The 23,554-nt window shown below is 58.2% G+C and overlaps 1 protein-coding gene across 3 annotated transcripts in view; it reads right to left on the reverse strand.

The window, feature by feature from the left end:
* CDH4 (cadherin 4) overlaps positions 1–23,554 on the reverse strand; it is a 676,597-nt gene that overhangs the window by 38,331 nt on the left and 614,712 nt on the right. For all 3 annotated transcript variants that reach the window (XM_025399162.1, XM_025399163.1, XM_025399164.1), the window contains 2 exons: positions 22,204–22,376; positions 2,935–3,072 (listed from right to left, as the gene is read on the reverse strand). In XM_025399162.1, the coding sequence (XP_025254947.1) occupies positions 2,935–3,072; positions 22,204–22,376 (311 nt within the window). The remainder of the gene's footprint in view (positions 1–2,934; positions 3,073–22,203; positions 22,377–23,554) is intronic.

Genomic DNA, 23,554 nt, shown 5'->3' on the forward strand with positions numbered 1-23,554 from the left:
CCAGTCACCTGGAAAAGCCACCCCAGGGTGGAGGGGACCCTCCCTGTCAGGGTCATTCATCCATTGTCCACTCACTAGCACGTCACCTCGCCGGCCTGACCAATGCAGCAGACTGCGGATCCTCTCCCAGCCTGTATTAGACCGGGAGGTGCTGTGGACACTGGCTGAGAAGCACCTAGACATATCTGCGTACTCCTCAAGAGATGCCATTTCCCTGCCCCGTGATCTGGGGCCTGGGACCTGCCTGAGGCCCTCTGGAACCAAGAATGGACAATGGCCCAACTCTGGGAGGTGCATGAGGCTGCAGTAGCCTGTGCTTAGCCATTGGAAAAGCACAGGGATGTGTCCCTCTAATAAATGCCATGGGGACCCTCTGCCCCAGTCCCAGGAGGAACAGCCCCAGGGTGGTGTGGCCGGTCAGCAGTGGCCGTGAGGGTAGCTCAGTGCCGAGGGCTGCTCAGTGCTGATCAGTGCGGGTGGCTGGTCGGTGCTGGTGGCTTGTCAGTGCTGGTCAGTACTGGTTGCTGGTCATTTTCGGTCAGTGCTGGTAAATGCTGGAGGCTGGTCAGTGCTGGTGGCTGGTCAGTGCTGGTCAGTGCTCATGCTGGTCAGTGCTTGTGGCTGGTCCACTAGGTCTAGAAGGGCCTCTGCCTTGGCTTCCCAGAGTCTTGGGAGGGGGACCAGAGACGAGTGGTAGGGCTTGCAATGGAATGATGGGATTCTCTGAATTTCGGGATTTAGGACCACAGTTCCCCTTGTTTATCTTCTGCCCCCCAACATCTCAGAGAATCAGGTCATCCCCACCTTTTGTTCAAGGGGACACAGAGGCAAGAATTCTCCCCTGCAATGTGCTTCCAGAATTGAGCCAAATGCAGAATTCCGTTGGGGGCTCAGTGTGACTCCTGGGCTGGCCGTTTTCAGAGGCATGTGCAGGTCAGAGACATCCTGCGGTTCTCCGTCTTCCTTCACAGGGATGCCGGCTCCAAGAAAGGCAGACACACCTGCTCCACACAATGTGCGTCACCTTCTCCCCTCCCTCCCTGCCATCACTTCCTTCTCTTTCTTGGAGTCGGGGAGGAAGGACAGCTGGGGCTGCCTGGCCAGCTGTGTGGGTGCAGCCTGGCTGCGCTCTTGGGCCTGGACGTTATTATTCTCCAGGGCTCTGGGGTTAGCAGCTGCTTCCCCTATGTCCAGACTCCCCGGGAGCCTGGCCCTGAGCTTTTCCTGCCCGTTGCTCATTGGCCGGAAGAGAGCAAATAGAGACTGAAGCCAAGAGAGAGAAGGGGGTGTTTTCCAAACCATCTGAACGCCTTCCTGGCCAATTGTATGAGAGCTGTTGCATCCTGGGGCTGCGCCCTGTTAAATGCTCCTCGGGCTCCTGGTTGCCCTGGCTGCTTGCTGCCTGGGACTCACTGCCAGGAGCCTGAGGGCGCGCCTGGAGCATCCCAGCCCTGCCGCAGTGGTGCTGAGCTGGCTTCCTTCGCTGTGATCTGCCATCTTCCCACCAGATGGCGCTGTGTGCTCACGGCCACCCCCGCCTGGTGCAGCTGCGCCCGGGGGCCCAGGATGCAGGACGCAGGAGGCCCAGATGCAGGACGGGTGCCGTGGTGAGGGGCTCTGGCCTTGAGTTGCCTTCTCAGCAAGCCGGCCTACCCACAGGGAGGAGCGTCTCCCTCCTGACCCCATCCCTTCCCGTCCTTGCTCCTGACCCCATCCCTTCCCGTCTCCCTCTTAGCCTTCCGCAGCCCAGAGTCCTCATCTGTCATTGGGTTAGTCGGGGTTAGCTGGGATCAGAGGCTGGCTCTGCACCCTGGCCGCACCCTGGGGCCCAAGGGGCAGCTCCACAGATGCAGCTGGTGCTGCTGCTGTCATTGCTGTCATGGCATTGCTATCATGATTGACACACAGCTCTGTGGGGGCCTAGGCCTGGGGGAGAAGCGGGTGATATGGTTGTAGGGGCAAAGAAAACCCTGAGATCCTGGCATCTCGGGGTCACGGTCACTCTGGGAGCCCTCGCTGACCCTCCCCTCTGCACGTCGCAGCCTGGTGCCTTAAACCTTCCTAGAGGGTTCCCGGGGCTGGGCCACGTGCCTGTGATGTCAGCACTGCTACAGGGGCCCAAAATGACAGCTTGGGGACACAGTGTTGCACCCCACGGACCCAGGGAGTCACCACAGAGGGTCCTGGTTGAAGAGAAGGGCAACAGCCGAGGCTGGGACCTCCCCAGATCGCCGGACAGCAGGGAAGTGGGGCCATCGAATGTCTGTCGGCGCGGTGGCCTCTGCAGATTTCAAGGGAAGGGCCCCTCCTGGTGGTGCAGCTGCCCTGCTGGAATCCAGAGGAAGCGGGGGCCGCATGCCTTACAGCCCTGTCTCCACCATGTTCCCACCAGACAGAGTTTGGCCCCCTGTGAACTGGGGGCTCAGGACCTCGCAGTGGACTTTCAACAACATTCAGTGAGTGGTCACCTCAGGTCCCAAGCAGCCGGTATGGGGTCCAGTCATGACCCCCTTTCTGCCAACAGCGGGCCATAGAGGGTCAGCCAAGTTCCACACACAGGATAGACCCACCATGCCAATGCTCCATCTGGGCATCCCCCAAGAAGGTCCCACACGCACGCCTCCCAAAGTGGCAGTAACATCAGCCCAAACAGTACCAGATAACTCCTCCAGACATCACAGAGATGCCTCCCAGGAGGCAACCGACCTCCGCCGCAGGTCCCCTCCCTGGCTGAGCCCTGGCCTCTCCCCTACTGCGCACACCAGGAGTGGAGCCACTCCACACAGCAGCCCCTGCTGCCCAGGGCCTTTCTTACATGCTACCTGCCAAGCACCCATCAGACAGAGCTGCAGAGAGAGAGGGAGCTGCGCCGCACGTCAGTGCATTCCTGCCCCACACAGGCCATGCATCACTGGGCGGTTTCGAGGGACTCACCGTGCTGGCGGTAAATTCTGGCGGGTTGTCATTCACATCTGTCACCGTGATGATGGCTGTGGCTGTGTTTGAGAGGCCATAGTTGAGATTTCCTTCCATGTCTGTGGCCTGAACGATGACTGTGTACTGCTGAACTTTCTGGAAGGGAGACACCAGTTGAGAAAGAACAGAGAATCAGTTTGGGTTTTAATTGACAGGGTACTTACGGAAAGAAATCTGTTCACAGGAACGGAGTTCCTGGAGCCAGTTCTCTTTCATCGGGGGCTATGTGCTGGGCGCAGGGCCTTCTCCAAGCCTCCTGGATGACACTGTCGGAGTACGTTTCTCCTCCCCTCGCCATGACTTAAGGTGTGGCATGAAGAGGTTTGCTTGTGTTTTCGTCTCTGTGGTCCTGCCATTAATAGGGGTAGATCACGTTTGGTGCCAAGATAGAAGGGAGGAGAACAGGGGAGCCCAGAGGGCGCTGGGGTTGCATTCGGTCTGGAAAACCAAGCAGGGAGTTTGCAAAGGGAGGGATGCCCCACAGATGCGGGTCAGGAGGGACCTCGTTTCTTGAGTGTCTACCTTGTCCAGCTGAACTATGGGTCAGACATTCAAATGGGAAGAAAAGACAAACCCTTTGCCTTCTCTTTGCAGGTGTGGAGATGCAAACATGCTCTCTGCTGGAAAACGCAGTCCTGACAGGGCAGTTTACCGCGCAGGCGCAGGTGTGAGCTTCAAATGGCAAATAAGGCTTGGCGGGATGAGTGCATTTTATTAGGCATTGAAGGAGTCTCATGGCCTTTCTCTGCAGAGCCCTTGCTGGGAGTCCGTCAGTGCCAAAATCCCTGAGCTGGCAGAGGTGGCTTTTCCACACCTCTGTTCTGACCCAGAGGCATGAACTTCTGAGGTGACAGCTGAGGACAAGCTTGTGGGCAGCTCCCTGAGGACAAGCTTGTGGGCAGCTCCCTGCTGGGACCACAGCCCGCCTCTCACCAGTACCATTAGGGGAGGGGATTCTGGGGACCAAAGCAAAAAAGGGACCCTGTGAAAAGCTCTCCAAGTGACAAACAACCCTGAGTCTTGCTTCTCTAAGAGGTTAAGGGAGAAGACCAGTTCCTAGCAGTGTGATTCAGTGAAACACGCTCAAGTTCCATAAACTGGCTCCATAAGGAATTACCAACAGCAGATGGTCACCAATATTTTCTCTTTCCAACCATCATCCATCCATCTCTCCACCCAGCCATGCACCCCCTGATCCACCATCCCTGCATTCACCCATCCATCCATCTATCCATCCACTCACCCACACATCCATCTATCCATCCACTCACCCAACCATGCACTATCCCTCTATCTGCCCTACATCCATCTATCCATCCACCCACTCACCCATCTACCATCCCTGTATTCATGCACCCATCCACCATCCCTCTATTCACTCACTCATCCATCTATCCATCCAACCACCTACCCATCCACCATCCCTCTACTCATCCGGCAATCCACCTATCCCTCTATTCACCCACCCATCCATCTATCCATCCACCCCTCCATTCACCATCCCTCTATTCACCCACCCATCCATCTATCCATCCACCCACCCCTCCATCCACCATCCCTCTATTCACCCATCCATCCATCTATCCCTCTATTCACCCACCCATTCATTTATCCATCCACCCACCCAACCACCATCCCTCTATTCACCCACCCATCTATCGCTCTATTCACCCACCATCTATCCATCTACCCACCCCTCCATCCACCATCCCTCTACTCACCCATCCATCCATCTATCCCTCTATTCACCCACCCATTCATTTATCCATCCACCCACCCAACCACCATCCCTCTATTCACCCACCCATCTATCGCTCTATTCACCCACCATCTATCCATCTACCCACCTCTCCATCCACCATCCCTCTACTCACCCATCCATCCATCTATCCCTCTATTCACCCACCCATTCATTGATCTACCCACCCACCCAACCACCATCCCTCTTTTCACCCACCCATCCATTTATCCCTTTATTCACCCACCCATCCATTTATCCATCCAGCTATCCACCCATACACCCTCTGTCCCTCCCTCTTTCTACCTTTCCATCCCTCTGTCTTTCTATTCCTTCCTCCTTCCCTCCAAGACCAGCCAGCCCCAAGCCAAAGTGGCAGCTGATGAGAGATGGATGAATAAGCCCAGCCAAGGATGGAAGGGTTTTCCAGCTGAGCCTAGCCCAAATTGCCAATTTGTGGAATTGTGAGCTAAATAAATAGAAATAAATGGTGGTTGTTTTAGGCTGCTAAGTTTTGGGATCTTTTGTTATGCAGCAAAAGCTCCCTGGCATACATCCAAACCCTTAACATGGCCGCAGCACTCCATGTGTCATGGCTGCTAACCCCTCTGGGGCCTCATCTTGAATCAAGCTCCTCAGCCCCCAGATGTCCTTTCCCACGGAATTCTCTCCTGGCCCTCCAGCCGAGCATGCTGTCAGCTCAGCCTGCTCTTCATCCATGTCTCATTCCTGGCTTGCACTTTTACATTTGCTGTGTCCTCCCTTGATTGTTGTCTGTGTCCCTTGCCAACCTGAGCTCTGGGGGCCATGGCTGTCTCATCCATCACCCACTGTGTCTCCAGAGCCAAACATGGGTCCAACACAGAGTAGGTGCCCCATGACAGCAAGTTACTGTTGCCAACAACTCTGGTGACAACAGAAGATCTGAGGAATGACAGAGGGGCCTGGTGCTCCATGAGGTGTCTGGATGGTCTGTGGACAGCTGTGAGTCACCAAGGGGCATCACATGATCCAACTTATACATGTAGCAAGCGATGGCCTGTGGGCTGAATCTGCCCATCACTGTTATTGTAAATAAAGTTTTATTGGCACATGGCTATGCTCATTTACTGACACATTATCTACGGCTGCTTTCACACTTGCCAGGCAGAGCCGAGTATCTGCACAGAGACTGTATGCCCCACAAAACCTAAAATATGGACCACCTGGTACTTTACATAAGACGTTTGCTGACCTTGGGCTCCAATGTCAGGCAGTGTAAGCCACTGCCACCTGGACAGGCCTGAGAGTGAGGCCACAAGCATCTCAGGGAGGGAGGGCTGGGGAGTCAGGGGAGGCTTCCAGGAAGAGGCAGTCACGCTGTCTGAAGGTGACAGGGTGAACTGAGGGCAGGGCTGGGAGGTGCAGTTGGACCTGGGAGGTGGGAACACAGCAGCCAATCAGGCTCAGGGGTGTTCCACATGGCCTCCACCCAAACCAGGGTGACTGTGGCCTGGTGACCAGGCCCAGCCTACATGGGGCCAGGGCTCAGTGCAGTGGGGCGCTGGCTCCTGGGCCCCCTAGTGATGAGGCAACATGTGCCTCATCACACAGCCCTGACTGTTGTTCTGAGAGATCTCCCTCAAGGAGGCAGGTGTCAGGGGCCTCTTGGAAGGGCAGGAAACTGCTTCTCGGCCCATGCCTGCATGGCCCCTGCAGGGGATCAGTCACCTGGAGAGAGAGGGGAGGACTGCAGAACTCAGAGCTCCTGCAGGGCCGAGGAGAGTGGGCTGCTCAGACTCCCTGCAGGAGAGGGTTCCGGGGAGGCTGTGAGGCTCAGCAGGACAGGGAGGGGCCTGCAGGCTGCAGAGCCGTCAGCAACCTGGGCCTCCTGTATTTGGTGGCCCCCTCTGTAAAATGAGGCAGGACCATGTGCTCTGCTGACCGCACAGCTGTGACTAGTTGCTGAGACAGTGAACAGGAACGTGCAGCCCAAACCAGGTTTTCATTGTTTCTCCCATTGTTGGCTTTCTCCCCTCCCTCATTACCCCAACATCTGCCCCACATGACGCCCTGTGTGCACGGTGCCCCCCACACCTCCTATCCCTGCCCTTCTGTGCTTGTGGCTGTGTTGTTCCTCTCCGTCCTCCCGCTGGTGAGACCCCACTCTTCCTTCCAGAATGAGCTCCCCTCGTGCCTCTGGAATTGATCTTGCCTCCCTCATTAACCCTGGAGATGCAGCATGACCTGGACAGCCACAACCCTGCCCACCTCTGCTGCAGGCCGGACTCTCCTGGAAGACCCAGAATGCCCCGAGGACTGAGTCTTGTCCAGCTTTGTGTCCAAAGTACCAGGTACAGACCTGGCACACAGTAGGTAATCGGTGTCTGTTGAGGGAACCAAGTTAATGAGTCATGCTTAACAGAGCTGATATTTACCAAGACGACTAGAACCTGGAGTCAAGGAGATACAAACAAATAACAGAAATAGCTTACATTTACTTGGGTGCTACATCCTATTTTGATAGTTCTCTCACAGTAGGTTAACCCTTATCTGCTCCCATTTTTCCTCTCTCCCTCATCCTTCTATCCATCCCCTTACCCACCCACCCATCATTTACCCATCCATCATCTGCACACCCATCATGCGTCATCCACCCATCCATCCATTCATCATCCATCCACCCACCTGTCCATCATCCATCATCCATCATCCACCATCCACTCACCCATCCATCATCCATCTATCCACCCATCCATTATCTGTCCATCCATCATCCATTCATCCATCCACCCATCCATCATCCATCCATCCATCATCCATTCATCCATCATCCATTCATCCATCACCCATTCATCCATTATCTATTCATTCATCATCCACCATCCCCCTACCCATCCATCATCCATCATCCACCATCCACCCACCCATCATCCATCCATCCATCTATCCATCCATCCATCCATCCATCCATCCATCCATCCATCCATCCATCTATCCTTTAGAGACACCTCTCCTTATGTCAGGTGGATTACAACCACCCAATAAGGAAGCTGAGGATCTCTCATCCATCCATGAGATAAGGACACTGAAGGAGGTGAGAGAGGCTTCTCCATGGAAGTGCAAGGGGAGCTGGTTGTGGAAGGAAGGTGGGGGCTCACTAGAGGGAGGAGGGAGTGACAGCATGAGCTGCAGGCACAGCAGGGCTGGGGCAGGAGGTATGAGGTACACGGTGCAGAACAGGGCATTACTGGGGGCTAATGCGGAGGCTGTGAGGGAGGGGAGAAAACCAACAATGGGGAGAGAAACAATAAAAACCCAGTTTTGGCTGCATGTTCCTGTTCACTATTTCAGTGACTGGTGTCACACTGCGTGGTCAGTGGAGCTCATGTTTCTTTACCATTTACAGAGGGGATGACTGAATTCGGTGAGGGCCAGGCAGCCTCATGACCTCCCCAGTGCTACACAGCTGACCAGGGCAGAGTGAGGGGCCGGTTGGGGTCCCTGATGCTGGGTTGGTCTGCGCTTCCGGCCTTTGTTATGGATGGGACTCAGGCAGCACCAACAATGTCCACAGTGACATCAGCTCGATGCCCGCTGGGTCTCCTGAATGTGGGATGGACGTCATAGAAACAGCAGAGCTGGCACCACCCTTGAATGGCTGCTCTTTGCAACCTCAGGGTCAGGATCTGCCTTCTAACTGTGGATCAATGTGTGTCCAGACATTCGCCAGGCCTGAGGCCTTGGACTTCATGGCACTGCCCACGGCAGAGGTCCCTGCCCCAAGGCTTCTTGCCTCAGGATCCCAACAGAAAGAAAATGTGCCTTCCTGTTCATCATGACAGAGACCAGCCAGCCCACCTCTGGAAGCTTCTCCAGCCTGGCCGCGTTCTCCTTCACCTGTGAGCATGCGGCCCTCCCTCGCAGTGGCTGGATGGAGCCTGAAGGCTGGCTCTGCCTCTGGCTAGGACACTGCAGAGATGGGCTGGGGACGGTGTCAGCACCAGTGCACAGGCTTGCCAGTGCGAACCCAAACGCCAGGTACACATGGCACCTTGGCGAGGGGCCGGAATCCTGCCTGTGGAGCCTCATTTCATCCGTGCCCCATCTATGTGCACCGGCTGTGGCAGTGGCTCCGTGGGGATATGGCTGCATCTCACCTCAGTCCCTGCTCCCCGAGGAAACAGAATTGGGTTTTCTGACAGGGTAGCAGGCAGCCTCGCTGTGGACACTTTCTTCATTTCTCACCCAAGTTTCTCTTGTTCTTTACAAATCCGATTCTCTTCCCCCTCCCAGGACAGATTTGGAAATTGAAGCTGCAGGGGGCTCTCAGCAGCCTCTTTCCCGGGCGCGATGTCCCCCTCAGGCGGTGCCCCACTGCCTGCCTGCACCAGCTCCCCTTGGCCACCCATCCTGCAGTGTGGGGCCCCCAGGCCGCTCTCAGCTACGTGTTTATTTGGCTGTGGCCGCCTCCTCCTGCAGCACGGCACCGCCGGAAGGACCAGACTGGAAAACAGGAGACTGACACAGGCCGGCGGCAAAGGGAGGGATCCAAGCAGAGAAGAATGTCAGCCCGCGGAGAAACCGCTGTCACAGACCTGCAGCATGACATCATTCTCCAAGTCTCCATTTCTTCAGTCATCGAATCAGAGCCGGTTCATGGAAGCCACCCCTGGCTGCGGTGCTTTCAATGTATAGGAAAGAAATGTATTCTTTTCTATATACTGAAAATAAATAAAGCATTATAGAAACCCAGAGACACGTACAGTGTATTGTGTGTGCACGTGTGTGTGTGCGTGTTTGTGCACGTGTGTGCATGCCTGCGTGTGTGTATACACACGTGTGCACCTCTGCAGGCATGTAAACCCACATGTGCATGGATGTGCATGCGTTGTGTGTTGTCTGTGTGTGTGCAGCTGACTGCCACTAGAGGGCAGCTGGGTCTCGATTTTGAGAGGCAGGGCAGGGGTGTCTCCTGGCTGGGTGGGGGCAGGAAGCTAGACCCCCAAGAAGAAAGAAGTCTCCAAGGAGACCCCCGGGAGCAGCCAGTGGCCTTCCTGTTGGCGGGGCTTCTGAAGTCCAGGCAGGTTGGCCTGGCACCCCTGGGAGCACTGGGGAGGTGGGGTCAGGCTCCTGACCTCATCACTGTCCCCACTTCCCCCTTTTCCAGGATGGTATCTGGGACGAGAGGGTGGGTGAGCAGGACCCAGGCATGTGCTCGTGAGGCAGCCACGGGAGCTCCCGCAGACAGGTCGCTTGCAGACGTGGCTGGTCTGTACGTAGCTGGCCAGGGCTGGCTTGGCTGGAGGTTTCCATGTATTTATCTAAAAGGCTTACACGGGGCTGCACCCTTTGCCCTCAAGTGCATTTCATTCCTATGAGGCAGGCGAGGGGAGCCCCACGTTCGCCTGTTCTCAGAGGAGTCTGGCACCTCCTCCTGGTGCCTCAACAGACCTTGCGGTGTGCGTGGGCCGTGTGCAGCCTTCCAAGGGCCTGTGCGGCACAGGGGCACGGCGTCCTCCCACTTTGCAGAAGATGAAGGCCCAGGACTTCCCTGAGGTCAGGGGCTGGTGAGTGCTCTGGAGGCCGGCAAGTGTCTCCCAGCCTTCATGGGACAAACAGATGATCCAGGACTCAGCTCTGGACCAGCGTCCCAGAGTCCCCTCTCCATGGCTGACATATGCAGCCTCCACTTCCCATGTCCATCCTCGATGGAGGTGTCTGGGCAGGCAGTGGGAGTCCTGCACAGCCAGGTGTGCCCTGCTGGACGCCTGCTCGTTTCCTGGGCTGGGGCCCCTACCCTTCCTGCTTCTGCCGGATGCAGGGAACATGGCAGAGGTCTCTGGAGCCAGCCATGCCGTCAGCAGTGGAGCTGCAGTGAATTCATTAAAAAGTGATTTGGCCATTTTCAAGTTCAAGAGGAGGGAAGAAAACCACAGTGGGCCATCCCTGGGGTTTTTGCTCACCTCCCCATAGCTCAGCATGTAAATTTTGCAGAACAGCCATCAATAATGCAGGGGGCCGGCCTGCCCTAGAAAGGCATCAAAGCTTCCTGAGTTGAGTGTGCCCTGCCCATACCCAGCATCGGCTGGCCGGCCGCACAGCCAATGATGCACCCTGGCAGGAGCCATGCCTGGAGCTCAGATCCTGAAGTTCTCCTGGGTGCTGCCCCCACCCCAGCCACCATCTAGGGGTGGTCTCATCTGCCAGGCTGCAAGCACGCCTCCCCCACCTGCTCTGGGCTCCTGCACCTAGAGGTGGTCCGAATGGGGATATAAAAGGAGTCCCAAGGCCCTGCAGCCCAGGCTTGCAGACGCCCTGCATCCCTTCCTTCTGGGTGAGCCGCAGCCAGTGCCAGCGTGACGGTGGCTGCCGCTCTGGAAGCTTCTCCAGCTCCTCTCAGGTCAGCGCTGCTCCCACCGCGTCCTCCTGGACCACACACTCCCCAAGGGTCTTCCCAGCTGTCACTGCTGGAACCTCCATCCCCTTGGAAGCTGACAGACGGAGCAGACAGAGGGCCGGGCCCTGCTCCGCGTCTCCTCCTCAGGCTGCACAGCACCTGGGGTCTGCCCGGAGCCTGAGAATGTGACTCCGGCACGAAGATTAGATGCCGTGGGAGGAGGGAGTGTAGGCACCACGGAAAACAGGCTGGCAGGTCCTCACAAGTCAAGAGTCAATACAGGGCCTGGCAGCTTCACTCCTGGGTATGTATCCAAAAGAGCTTAAACCAGGGGTTCTGACAAACACTTGCACGCCCTCGTTCAAAGCAGCACCATTCACAGCAGCCAAAAGGGCCAGACAAGTGTCCACTGAGCGATGAACGGACAAAGAGAACGTGGTTGCCCCATGCAGCGGAATATTATTCAGCCATAAAGAGGCATGAAACACAGACACGAGCTACCACGGTGACGCTTGGTGAGAGACGCCAGACACGAAACGCCATGCGTGGAACGAGTCCACTTACAGGAAACGTCCAGAATAGGCAAATCCACAGAAGCACAGAAGCGGAAAGAAGATTCAGGGCTGCCGGGGCTCACTACCCCCTGGCTCTGCGGACTGTGCCTCCTCCAGGAGGAGGGGCTGAAACCCGGGGACCCGGCCCCTTAGCTGCCCAGGCTGCTGCATTGAAGGAAGCGTGTCTTGCCCAACCTTCCGCTCAGCTGCCCTTTGCACACCCAGGACAGCGATGTGCAGCTGCCTCAGCTCTTGTGGGTTTTAGGATCCCTTGGGGCCTCCGGTGTCCCCAGCCCTGGCTGTACTCACTGGTGGCCCAGAGCCTCTGCACTGTGCCCCCAAGCCCAACTCCAGCGGACCCTCGCCTCTCACTCTATAGCCAGGTTTGCTTTCTGCTTCGTAGAGCTGGATCAAACCCAGAGAAAACGCCGACCTTTCCCAGTTCCAGGCGGCGAGTCCTCCCTTGGCCTGGTGCTGGGGGCAGGAGGCCACAAAGAAGATCTCTGCTTCGTAAATCCACAAAACCCACCGCATGGGGGTGGACGGGGTGGGGGATGCTGGGACCCTCTTGCTTCCCCCATCTCTCTCTCTCTCCGTCTCTTTCTCTCTGTCTCTCACATTCTCTGCTGGGCACAGAGGGAAGAGGAGCTGCCAGGAATGACTGCTGGTGATTCCAAGCGTCTAGATGTCTGGGAAGAACAAGATGGTGGCAGGCAGGGGAGGTCCCATCAGCCCAGCAGGCACTGGGGGCTCCTCCCTGGGGCTCTTCTGACCCCCGACCCCTGGGTCTCAGAGGAGAACACCTCCCTCTCCAGGGGCCAGGCAGTCACACCCGACCGTGGAGGGCCACATGTGTGCAGGGCCACGTGCCTGAGCTCTCCAGGGGCCCGGGGTTTCTGAGCCACGGATTCCAGTGGCTCTCGGAGTCCTTGCCCTCCTGTGGCTGATGCTCTGGGGAAGCTTTTCCCAAACTGGGCACTGTCAGCCCTGGGACTGGGTCGTTCTCTGCGGTGGGGCATCCTGGGCACTGAGGGGGGGCTGAGCATTTCTGGCTTCCACCCATGCAATGCCAGCGGTGCCCCCACCCAGCGGTGACAACCACAGATGCCATCACTTGCCCAGTGTCCCAAGAGGGACGTTGCCCTAGGTTGGAAACATGGCTCTAGGGGAGGAGACCGACGGCAAATAGCAAAGAGTATCACATCAGCTGGGGACAGAGGCCGTGTAGAAAACACAGCAGGAGAGAGGGACAGGGTGCTCAGTGCGCTGGATTAAACCAGGTGGTGGGCAGGGCTGTCTGCCAAGCAGATATGTGGCTATCGAGCCGTGGGGAGCTTGGGAGGAATGTGCAGGCAGAGGGAACAGCCAGTGAGAAGGCTGGTGGGCTCGGGGTGCCGGAGGAATGGGGCCGGGTTTGGTTCTGACACTGGGTGAGACAGGAAACCATGGTGGGGTTTGAGAAGACAAGAGTTCACACTGGTGTCTGAACAGGATTGCCAGGCTCCTGGGCGTGGACAGAGCAGGGGATGTGCAGAGGCTGGAGACAGCGGAGCGGGTGCCTTGTGGTCTGAGTGGCTTCCACCAGGTGTAGGGGAGACAGCGGACACAAAAGAGAAGGAAAGGCACGTGCAGGGCCGGCCGGGAGACTTCTCGGACACACAGGAAGAGACGGGGGGCTGGGGGGGCCCACGCCACCTGGGGTGCTGGGAGACACTTGGGAATACGCTGCCCTTCTGCAGACACGCTCCCGCTCCCATTCTCCTGAGATGCACGGGCCTTTTTGTCTCTCATTTTCTCACTTATGATAGACCTAGAGGAAGTATTTCTCTAAGGCAGGGAAAACAGCCTCACACAGTGACTCAGGGAGTACCCTGGGCCTGGCGTTGGAGCCCCGGGAAGGAGGGGCTGCACCCTCCGGGCCAGGGGCTTTAGAGCCCTGGGTGGTCACTCCCTTAGCCCAGGCCTCCTGGAGCCTTGCAGGAAAGCAGGCCCTGCGACCAGAGGATCTGAATCTTAAGGGAATCCAAAAGTCGGGATTTGAATAGAAATCTCCTGCTTCAACACCGGCCGAGTTAAAACAAGATTAATACGAACTGCACCTCTGTGGTGGGACCTGTCTCTGGGTTTGAGACCCTGGATCTGACCCACAAAGGCGCCGTGCCGCCGAGGGAGGGTGCAGATGAAATCCCTGCTCCTTCCTCCCAATCTGGCTTTCACGTCACGGTGCCATCCTGGTGTGTGGTACCGCCCATGTGCAAATGGCCAACCACGCTGTGTGCCCATAAAGCCTCATCACAAAGCCAGACACAGGCTTCTCGGCAAAAGGGACTGAGTCTGGCCACTTCCCGTCAGGGTCTTGTCAAATGAGGTGACTTAAAAACAGCAGTCCAGAAGGCCAGAGGTTTGAGGTGGAGACGTGGGCAGAGCCCGGCTCCATCCAGGGGCTTGAGGGAGGACCCACCCTGCCTCTTCCACCTCCTGGAGGCTCCAGGGACCCTTGGCCTGTGGCCTTATCGTCTGGTCTCTGCCTCAGTCTCCATGCCGCCTTCTCCCCTGTGTCTCCCTCTGTCTCTATAAGGATTTAGGGTCCACCCCAATGCAGACGATTTTATCTCCAGATCTTTACATCTGCAAAGGCCCCTTTTCCAGACAAGGTCACATTGGCAGGGGTCAGGGCGTGGACATAGCTTTTCTGGGGACCACGATTAAACCCAGTCCAGATGCTGATTGGGCCAGGTCTGTGGCTGGGCCAGTGGCCCCCAGGTGACCTGGACTTTCAGCTGTGACGGGTTCTCACTCCTCCCCACCTGCAGCCCCCCACGTGCTGCCCCCTCCTCTTCCTGCCCTCTGCCTGGCACTGGCCCTTCTCAGATGGAGACGTTGGCCACTGCTCCAGCTACAACCCCAGTCGCCTGGGCCCAGTTCCAAAGGCAGATGAACAGTGGTCAACTAATTGACCACTGGAGGCTTTGAGGCGGGAGCCTTGGCCGCTGCTGCCACGTGGAGCCATAATTCTGGCCACGGTTCATGCTGCGGCCGGCTCAAGGGAGTGGCTCGCTGGGGAGCTGCACCATGAAATGGTTGATTTCTTCCACAGCCACCGCTTCCCTCTCCTGAAGCCCTGCCCCGGACCCACACCTTGGCACTTTGGTTACGAACTGCCATGGATGGAACGGAGCCTCCTCTCAGACTCCACGGCCATCTCCTCCCCTCTCCTCGTGGCGCAGGTTCCTGGGGCATGGAGACCACCCCATGTGCATGTGGCCCCGCGGTGGGAGATCCACTCAGGGGCTGCAGGCTCATCTTCCAGTGCCGTCCGTGGACGGAGGAGCTGTCCCGACCCTGTCCTGTTGTGAATCTGCTCAGCGTGGCTGACACTCATGCCCTGTGGCCACAGGGCCCCAACACGCTGGTCGGTGTAAGGAGCACTCAGCTTCCTCACCAGGGAGGGACCTCTTGTCAGGAAGTGGTTGGGGTCACCTGGGCCGTCCTATGGCTTAGCCCTCTCCTCTGCCATCCAGGGTCCCCTATGGAACCAGGTCACCATTAGCACCGCTATTCCTGCTCTCCTGGGGCCTGGGGGGCCCTCACGCTGTAACTCACTGGTACCTCTTCTCACCTTGCTGGATGGCCACACCTGCCAGCTCTGGCCTTCAGAAACCTTTGGACAGCAGTGGTGGGCACCAGCTCACATGTGGCCCAACTTCAGAGCACGCACTGCCCAGCGTGCCTGGGAACCTCATCCTGTGTGGGGACTGGACCCAAACCCTGCCCCTCTCTCTGCATCCATCCCTCACCCTCAAGGCCAGGGGTGGCGGCCTCTGCGTCCTGGGGGTGACCTGCTGGCCTGGGGTCCTCTTGGGGCTGCTCAGTGCCCCACACTTGGGGGACACCATGTGACTCGGGAGCCGAGGCCTCTGTTTTGGAGGGAGGTCGAAGCCCCAAGATGACGGCGCCTTGGCTGGGCCCACCTTCTCACCGCTGTCCTTCCCTCTCTTCTCTTCTTTTGGGAGGGGGCGGAGGGGAGATCAGGAAGATTTCAGGGGCACAAATCCGGCCTGAGGTGGGTCAGCAGCAGATGTGTCTCAATTGCTAATATTTTTCTCCAAGACGACATAGCCATATTCGGTGCCTTCAAAACAGGGTTCCATGACAGAGATTCAAAACCCCAGCCAGTGGGAGGCGCTGACCCCGCCTCCCCCAGGCTACTGCCCTCCCCAGGCAGACGCCTCTGGGTGGGGCTTACGAGAGGCTGGCTGCCTGGGAGAAACGCCTTTCAGAAAGCCACGCCGCTCTCAAAGGGAAAGGGGACATTCTGGTCACTGATGAACACTTTCTACAGGAATCTGAATCATGTGAATACATTAACTAAGGTCGATGGTGGTGAGAACGATATCCTGAGCGGTAGAACAAAACCATGCTCTCACTCTCCATCCATCGATGACAGCGCCGGGCGGGCGGAGGGTCTCGAAGACATTCGGGGAGGTGTGGGTTTTGCTTTCCCCAGAATCATTTCAGATCAGGAGATCACTAATTTGGCCCACCTTGTCTGGGAAGAAATTTCGAGCTGATGAAGGTGACCAGGTGATAGTCCTCTTGTGATAGGACCGGGAGGCCGGATCCAGTTTCTATTTACAAAATCAACGTCCTCGGGAGCAGCCTGGAAGGGACGCTGAGAACAATGCTGGCAGGGTGCTAGTTTCACTGCACAGCAAGCGGAACGACGCCTGCGTCTGCAGAGCCCACTCTCACCTTCAGAACGGGGCTCGGGTGGCAGGTTCACCTCCTCATTAGGCCATCAATATTCTAATTAGGAAACAACGCCAGATGAATAGGATTAGCAAGTGGGGCATCTTCGGCTGGTACACGAGAGACACTTGAACCGCTCAGGTCTTATCGAAGCCTCTCCTGACATCTTAATCATGTAGAAGCACTCAATTTACATAGCTCTGCCTAATTAGACACGGCGGCAATGATGTTTGTGGATTTTCTTCTTCCTGAAGATGACTCACTCTGTCAGATGGAGGCTGGTGCTGAGAAGCACCTCTGGTGCTTCCCCCGAAGACTTTGCTTGTTGCACAAGGGCAGGGGAGATGAAGCTTTTTACAGGGGGAGGAAGAGAAAAAGGAACTACTGATGTGTCCTTTTCAGAAGTGGCTGAGCAGCTGTCCGGCTGAGGCAAGGCAAGCTGGGCTAGTGGAGAAATGGTCCCGATGTGTGCTCTTCTCTGATAGGCCAAGCCAGACAGAAATCAGCTTCTCGGGCTCAGCAGGCCTGGGCCCAGGAGGGCAGTGGCTCTGCCAGGCGAAGGTCGGGCCCCGGGGGTGCTGAACTGGTGCTTGCTTGGCGTCTACGCTGCTGTGAGTGGCTGCCTGCATGGGTTTACTAATGCCTGGCAACAGTGGTCCTGGAGCCATTGTCCTAAAACTTTTTGTTGCTTTATTGTTTGCTGTTGAAAATCCGAGACTGTGCTTCCTCTGCTGCAAAAGCGGTTAACCATAAACCATTATTCAGATTTCCCCAGGAGGTGGGCGAACGATGAGCAGGGCAGCTCTGAACACTAAGCACAGATCTGCGCGGAAAGCAGAGCCCTGGAACGGGGTGCTCCGGCCTCAGCACACCCCACCGAGTCTTTGGCAGCTTCCAGGACTTCTATCCTGAGGCAAAGGCGAAAAAGTGGGAGAGGCTGTGTGCAAGGCGGGAGACAGGACCTGGAATGGCTGACTGGGCAGATGGGGGTGGCCAGTGCCAGGGCCCTGCATCTCCTCCGGCCAAGTGGTCACAAATTCAGAGGTCACCCACGACCCCGAGACCATGCCATAAACTGCTGCAGAGACTGGCCCAAGGGGATGACCTCTCCATGTCTGAGAAGGGGAGCCTGCCTCAATGTCCCGACTGGGAGGGGCTGCTGAAGACTTGGGGCCGGGTGGTGGCCTGGGGACATGGCTGCTGCATGCTGGAGGCAGCTTCTCTAACAGAAGCCCTCGAGCTGGTGCCCTTAGAAGGGGAAAGAGACACGTTTGCACAAGGAAAATAACGTGGAAATGACATGAACACCTTTGGTTCTGCTCACCAGGAGCCCTGAGGGCACCCAACACCGTCTCTGTACCCAAATGCAGCCAGCTGCAGGCCACGCCTGGGTCTGTCTCAGATTCAAGATGCACAGCCGCCTTCCAGCCAGGGGCTGCATCGAACCTGGGGAGGGAGCAGCTCAGGGACCTGGATGTTCCTAGGCTTGGGCTCGGTTTGAAAGGGGCAGGGCGAACAGAAGGTGGGAGGGGTCCTGCTGCCGGACACATGCTGCCCATGAAGGTCTTGTTTTGATCGTGGCTGGGAATGAGGACGTCACGGCCACGATGGGGCCTTAGCCTTGCCCCAGCTGCCCCAGGCCTGCGGCTCAGCTCCCGGCTGCTCACACAGGCCAGGGCCTGTTGTCCTCTCTGGAGTGACCACGCCCATCTGTGTCCACGCAGGCCTCCCTCTGGGGCCCCCGTGCCTGGCTGGCTCCTGGTGATGACCCTATCATGGTCTGCTTGGGGCCAGGCCTCTTTTGGGTTACACCCCATCCCCTGCCTGGGGGTCCGAGGAAGGCCAGGGGTCCTCCCAGCCAAAGACGTGTTGTCAAACAGCGCACCCCAGGGATGTTCCAGGGGACATGGCCCCAAAGTCCAGCCCCGCAACAGTCCCCTGAGCCCCTGGACCACGGCTCTGCTGTCCCCCCGCGATGCCCGTCCACATGGGGGTCCCAGGCTTCACTGCATCAACCAGCTTGTTTCATACGCACGAGACAGAAACAGGAGACAGAAATGGATCTTCCCGGAATCGAATGTTAGCGGCTGAAGGATCATCAAGGAAAATAACCACACCACCCACGTTCCTGACAAGCCCTGGAGGAGGAAGACATGGGACCGCCCTCTCCAGCACACCGCGCCTGAGATGCACGAGGTGGGGCCTCCCGTTGGATAGAAGCTAGGCTGTTCACATCCCCAGGCACACACAGCGGAGAGCGCCAGCACCCGCAACACCAGCGTCTCCTCATGTCCCTCAATCTTCATAAATCTCCGTCTGTCAACCACACCTCTAATGGCTTTTAAATGAGCATTTTATTTGGAACATTTTGCAGGTCATGCTGAAGCTGCCGACGGGGGTGGTGGGGGGCGGGTGTCTGCTGTGGGCCTTGGGGAGCAGGCTGGCTCCGCCTCGCCTCGGTGTCCGGCCTGGGCAGGGCGTCTAGCTGCTGGGTCGGCCTCACTGGGGCCTGGTCAGTGGGTTGGGAGGTCTCTGGGTGGCTGGGGCTGCTGGCCCTCCTTTGGCTGAGCTGCTATGATCTGTAGGGGTAAGGGGAGCTAAGCCCAGGAGGCTGGGCACCATCCCTATCATGGGCCTTGACATGCCCACAGGAATGCCTGGCCCAGGGAGGCCAAGGGGTGTCCCTCCGGTGGGACAGCTGGGGAACCCCAGGGTGTCGTGGGCTCCATGGCGCTCTTGATCCCTCCCAGGGTCAGAGCTGCACCCACACTGACTGCCGGGGCCTTGCAAGATTTTCAGCTATGAAGAGGGGTCCACGGATGTTGCCTATATGTATTTTCAGCCTGGAAAATACTAGATATTCTTTCCTACAATATAAACTACAAAGTCCCCCAGCCCTCTCAGCCCTCTACCCTGCAGTGAGAAAGCTTTAGCTGTTTGTCTTTAGTCCCTTTATCTATAGACATCTGTGCTGAAGGAGACCAGATGGTCCCAAAGCCACCGGGAGCCCCTCGACCCCGTCGGAAACCAGAGGGAGTACGGACCGACACGGAACCAGTGCAGGCCAGAGCAGGCAGCCCATGGTCCCCTTTAGATCCCCAGCTTATCATTATAGTAAGAAAACCCCTGCCCTAAGGGAAGACGCTGCCACGCTGTACGCTAGATGTGTGAAGAGGCGTGTTCATGGACAGCGTCTGCGCGTCTGGAACCCTCCGCACCCCTGCATGCCTCCCCTGCAGGCACCCAACCCTGTGAACACCTCCCCCTTCCCGGTTCTCCAGTTGCTCAATAGAACCAGCTGCCTCTCCAATTGGCCGTTGCTCCTTCGCGGCCAATACAGAGTAGGGAGAGAACAGTTTCCTGGGGCCAGCATGCAGCCAGCCACGCTCCTGCACTGGGACTGGAGGGCGAGGCCCCATCAGATCTCCCTGAGCGTCGCCACTGCCCTTTCTGCCCCATGCTTTCCCCGTCACAGACCAGCAGCTGCCGGCTCGCAGATGGGGCAGCCTGTGGGCTCTAGGTAACCCCTGCCCCTGCCCCTGCAAGGGGCCATCCCAGAGGTGCTGGCGCCCACGGGCCTGACCCTTGCTCGGCTGTCCTGTCCTCTCCTTGGACACAGCCGGCAGCCGTGCCATCCCATCTGTACCTCTGGAGCATCACGTGTGCAGGAGTGTGTGGGCAGAGGCTTGCACGCACCTGCTCCGGTCAGACCACCTGCTCTGCCAAAAGCTGTGCAAACACGCTGGAGAGGCGCCTGCCTGTGGAAACCAGCCGCGCACAGGTGTGTGTGTGGGAGGGGCAGACGGGGGGTGCCCTCTCTCCCCAGGGCAGGCGGGGACCCCAGGCTACAGAGGAGATAGGGGACGGTATCTGGTTCTTCCACATCTGTGTGGGCCTCACTAACAGCACTCCTGACTCTGTCATGGGCCCACGGATCATCTCCCTAGCTGAGTGACAGGACCAGGGCCAGGCGCAGCTCCTCTGCAGAGCCTTGTCCGAGCGCAGCGGGCGCTCGTTCCTGGCCACTGGAGGGCGGCAGGGCCTCAGCAGATCCTGCAGTCCTGGGGTGAAGGTGCTGGGGCTGACCGCAGCTCACTCGGAGCCCCGGGCATTCTGGCCAACATCACTCTAAGAACGTTTATGTAAATCCTGCATCAGAAGTCCCCGCCTGTGCCATCCGTGCCAGCCCTCACGCTGCCTGCCATGCGACTCCATCTCGATCCCTGGAGTCCGAGGCCATCATCACCCTCCCGTCTCTCAGATGAAAGGCGCCACGGCTGAGGCTGACAATGTCCCCTGCTACGCAGGTCTGAGTCCTGAGCCCCTGCCGACCCCGGGGCCGCCTCGCCTCCCCCGCAAGCCACACGCTGCTGAGAGTTACCTCCCGAGTGGCCTCTCTGCCCCCGTGTGCTATCCTGAGCACCACCCCTTACGATTTAGGAATTTCCAGGAAAACCCCTTTGTGCTCTTCCCAGGGACGGGGACAGGTGGCATTTTCCAGGCTGCAGCTTGGCTTTGGTTGATCTGAAAGGCGGGGATGAAGACAGCACCACAGGTGAGTCCTGGTTTTTGGAGCTGAGGTAGAAACTGGAGGCCCACAGCCCCAAACCAGGAAGAAGAACCTGCCACTTCCTTGCCAGCCCCAGCCCTAAAAGCGACACCAGCAAGCCCCGGTGACCAGCTGGCAGCCCCAGCTTGCAGTGGGTCCCCGCGCACCCAGAGCTCGAGGGCCGTGACGCACTCAGAAGCCGCTGACTCGGAGCGGGAGAGTCGAGGCCAGCAAGACTGAGGAGCTACCAGAAAGTGGCACTGTGGCCTCTGGAAACGGGCCTCCCGTGGGCAGGACCTGCTGGCTCTGAGCCCAGCGAGATGGTTCTACTGGCTCCTGGGAGCCAAACACCTTAGAGGGTAAATTACGTCTGGAATGACGCTGACTCTGTGGGCACAGTGCAAACAGGAGACCAGACAGCGAGACCTGGAGATGGGGAAGGCCGGCGACGCCCTGTCCTGGGCGCCTGGGGACTCAAGGGGCTGCTGGGGGGGTGCTTTCAGCCCCAGGAGCTGGTGGTGAATCTTCCAGGGACACACGGCCCAGTGCTGGAGATGCACCTGCACTTGGCAGGCTTCAGAGCAGAAGCAGGCCCCGACCTCACCCACCGCCCAGGGCGTCCCTCTGGGGTCTGTCTCTGAGTGGGGCGTGCACTGGAGACGAAGAGCGGGAGGGAGGCCTCTGTCACAAAAGGCTCGTGGGGCCGCAGGACAGTGCAGGAGGTGGGGGTGCATGGAACCCGGCACCAACCAGCAGCCCATATATTTGGCTGTGATGGTTTCCGGCTGTGTGAAAAGCCCTGCTTTTCCATGCCCCCTTCGTCACAGCCAGGCCGCCGCAGCCTAGGTGGGGTGGGCCTCCTCGAAGGCGCCAGGTCCAGAAGGGGTGGGTTTCAAGGCAGGCATGTGTGTTCAGGTCCTGAGAGGGGCCGTCAGAGCACCCCAGATACCGAGTGCCGCTATGGCTAGACCCCGAGACCCCAGCGGGGGGTCCCTGCTTTTCTGAGGCCTCCACCCATAGCCACACACACCAGCAGGGCCTGTTCTGGAAAAATCTCACAAGGCCTCGCCCATAGCAGCCGGAGGTGAGTGCTCCAGAGCCTCCTTTGCTGAATCTGTCCCATGGCAAGAGAGTGACACTGGGGAGGTTTCTGATCATTCCCCGACTGTGCCACGAGAGAGGCTCCCGGAGGGTCCTGTGGGCATCCTGCGGGGACCAGGAGCTCACCCGCCTGTACACAGACCCCGCCCTGCCTCACCTCTCGGTCCAGGCCAGCCGCCACTGTGACGATGTCTCCAGTCTCGCTGTTGATGGTGAACATATTCTGGGATGGGCTCTGCGGGGTCTGGGTCACGATCCGGTACCGCACCATCCCGTTGGCCGTGGTGCTGTCGTCAGCATCGTTGGCCGTGACCGTCATCACGTAGGTTCCTGGAACAGAGACAGCAGCTCAGATGGGGACAGCCTGCCCCACAGGCTGCTGCCCCCGCACACACCTGGGCAGAGCCCCCTCGACCGCAGAGCTCTCCGTGAGTCTGGCATAGTGGAACCCTCTTCCTCTTGGTGTACTCAGTGGTGGTGTCAGTGCACCTGCTGACTCTGCCCCCACTTTATAGAATCACGGAAGGATTTCTTCTAGAGCTTGAGGTTCCTTTGAGGTCATCTGCTCTGACCTCTTCCTTTTTCAGCTGGGGAAAGACCAGGTCTCAGAGGAGGAAGAACTTCTCTAAGCTTCCAGAGCATGGGGCAGCAGACCAGGCCTGGAGCCGGGTGGCCTGAGGTCCCGACAGTGCCTCCAAGTTGCCTCCACTCCCACATAGAACCCAGCCTGGCTGGGCTTAAAGGGAGGGACTCAGAGGCACTGAAGCAGGGCCTGGTATAGGTCTGGATACACAGAAGCTGTATGATAAACACCGCAGAGGACACAGTGGAAAACAAACCTAGAAGGGACCGCTTAGCAGGGAGGCTGTGCCTATGGGACTCAGTCAGATGGAGCACATCTGGGGGTGCCGTGGGACTGGGGGCCGCTGGCATTTCAGAGGGGCTCAGTGAGCTGCCCACGTGCTCTCTCAGCTTGGTGCCTCAGTTTCCCCATGGACACATTGGGGTTGAGGTCTACGGTGCACACTGGTACGTTCCCCACTTCCTGAGAATGGCATTTGGCTTCCCCTTGGCTGAGCAGCCTTTCCTGCCCTGGGGAGGGACTGCATCAGCACACCCCACCCTGTGGCCTCAGGGCATCCCCAGGTCTGCGGACCAAGTTCTGCTGGGAGCAGTGGTGGGTGGGGGCTTTAGTCACTGCCTAATGAGCACCAACTCTGAGCTAGCACTGTGCCCGGTGGAGGCCCCTCTCTGCGAGCTCCTAACTGCTGTCTCCTGATGCTGGCACGGCGGGCTCTCCCACCTGGAAGTCCTGGTGCTGGACTCTGCCCGCTACCTTCCGGTGTTCCTGCCCCGGCTCTGCACACGTGTGCTCAGCTCATCCTAGTGGCTGCCTGAGATGCCCCAGAACCCTGAAAGCTCAAGTGCCTGGCCCTGCAGTGTTCATGCACAGAGGAGGGCTGAGGGCTGCTGGCGCCTTGCTGGGCCCTGGGGATGGCGCAGCCTCT

Source organism: Theropithecus gelada, chromosome 10 (genome assembly GCF_003255815.1).
Source record: "Theropithecus gelada isolate Dixy chromosome 10, Tgel_1.0, whole genome shotgun sequence".
Taxonomy (NCBI): domain Eukaryota; kingdom Metazoa; phylum Chordata; class Mammalia; order Primates; family Cercopithecidae; genus Theropithecus; species Theropithecus gelada.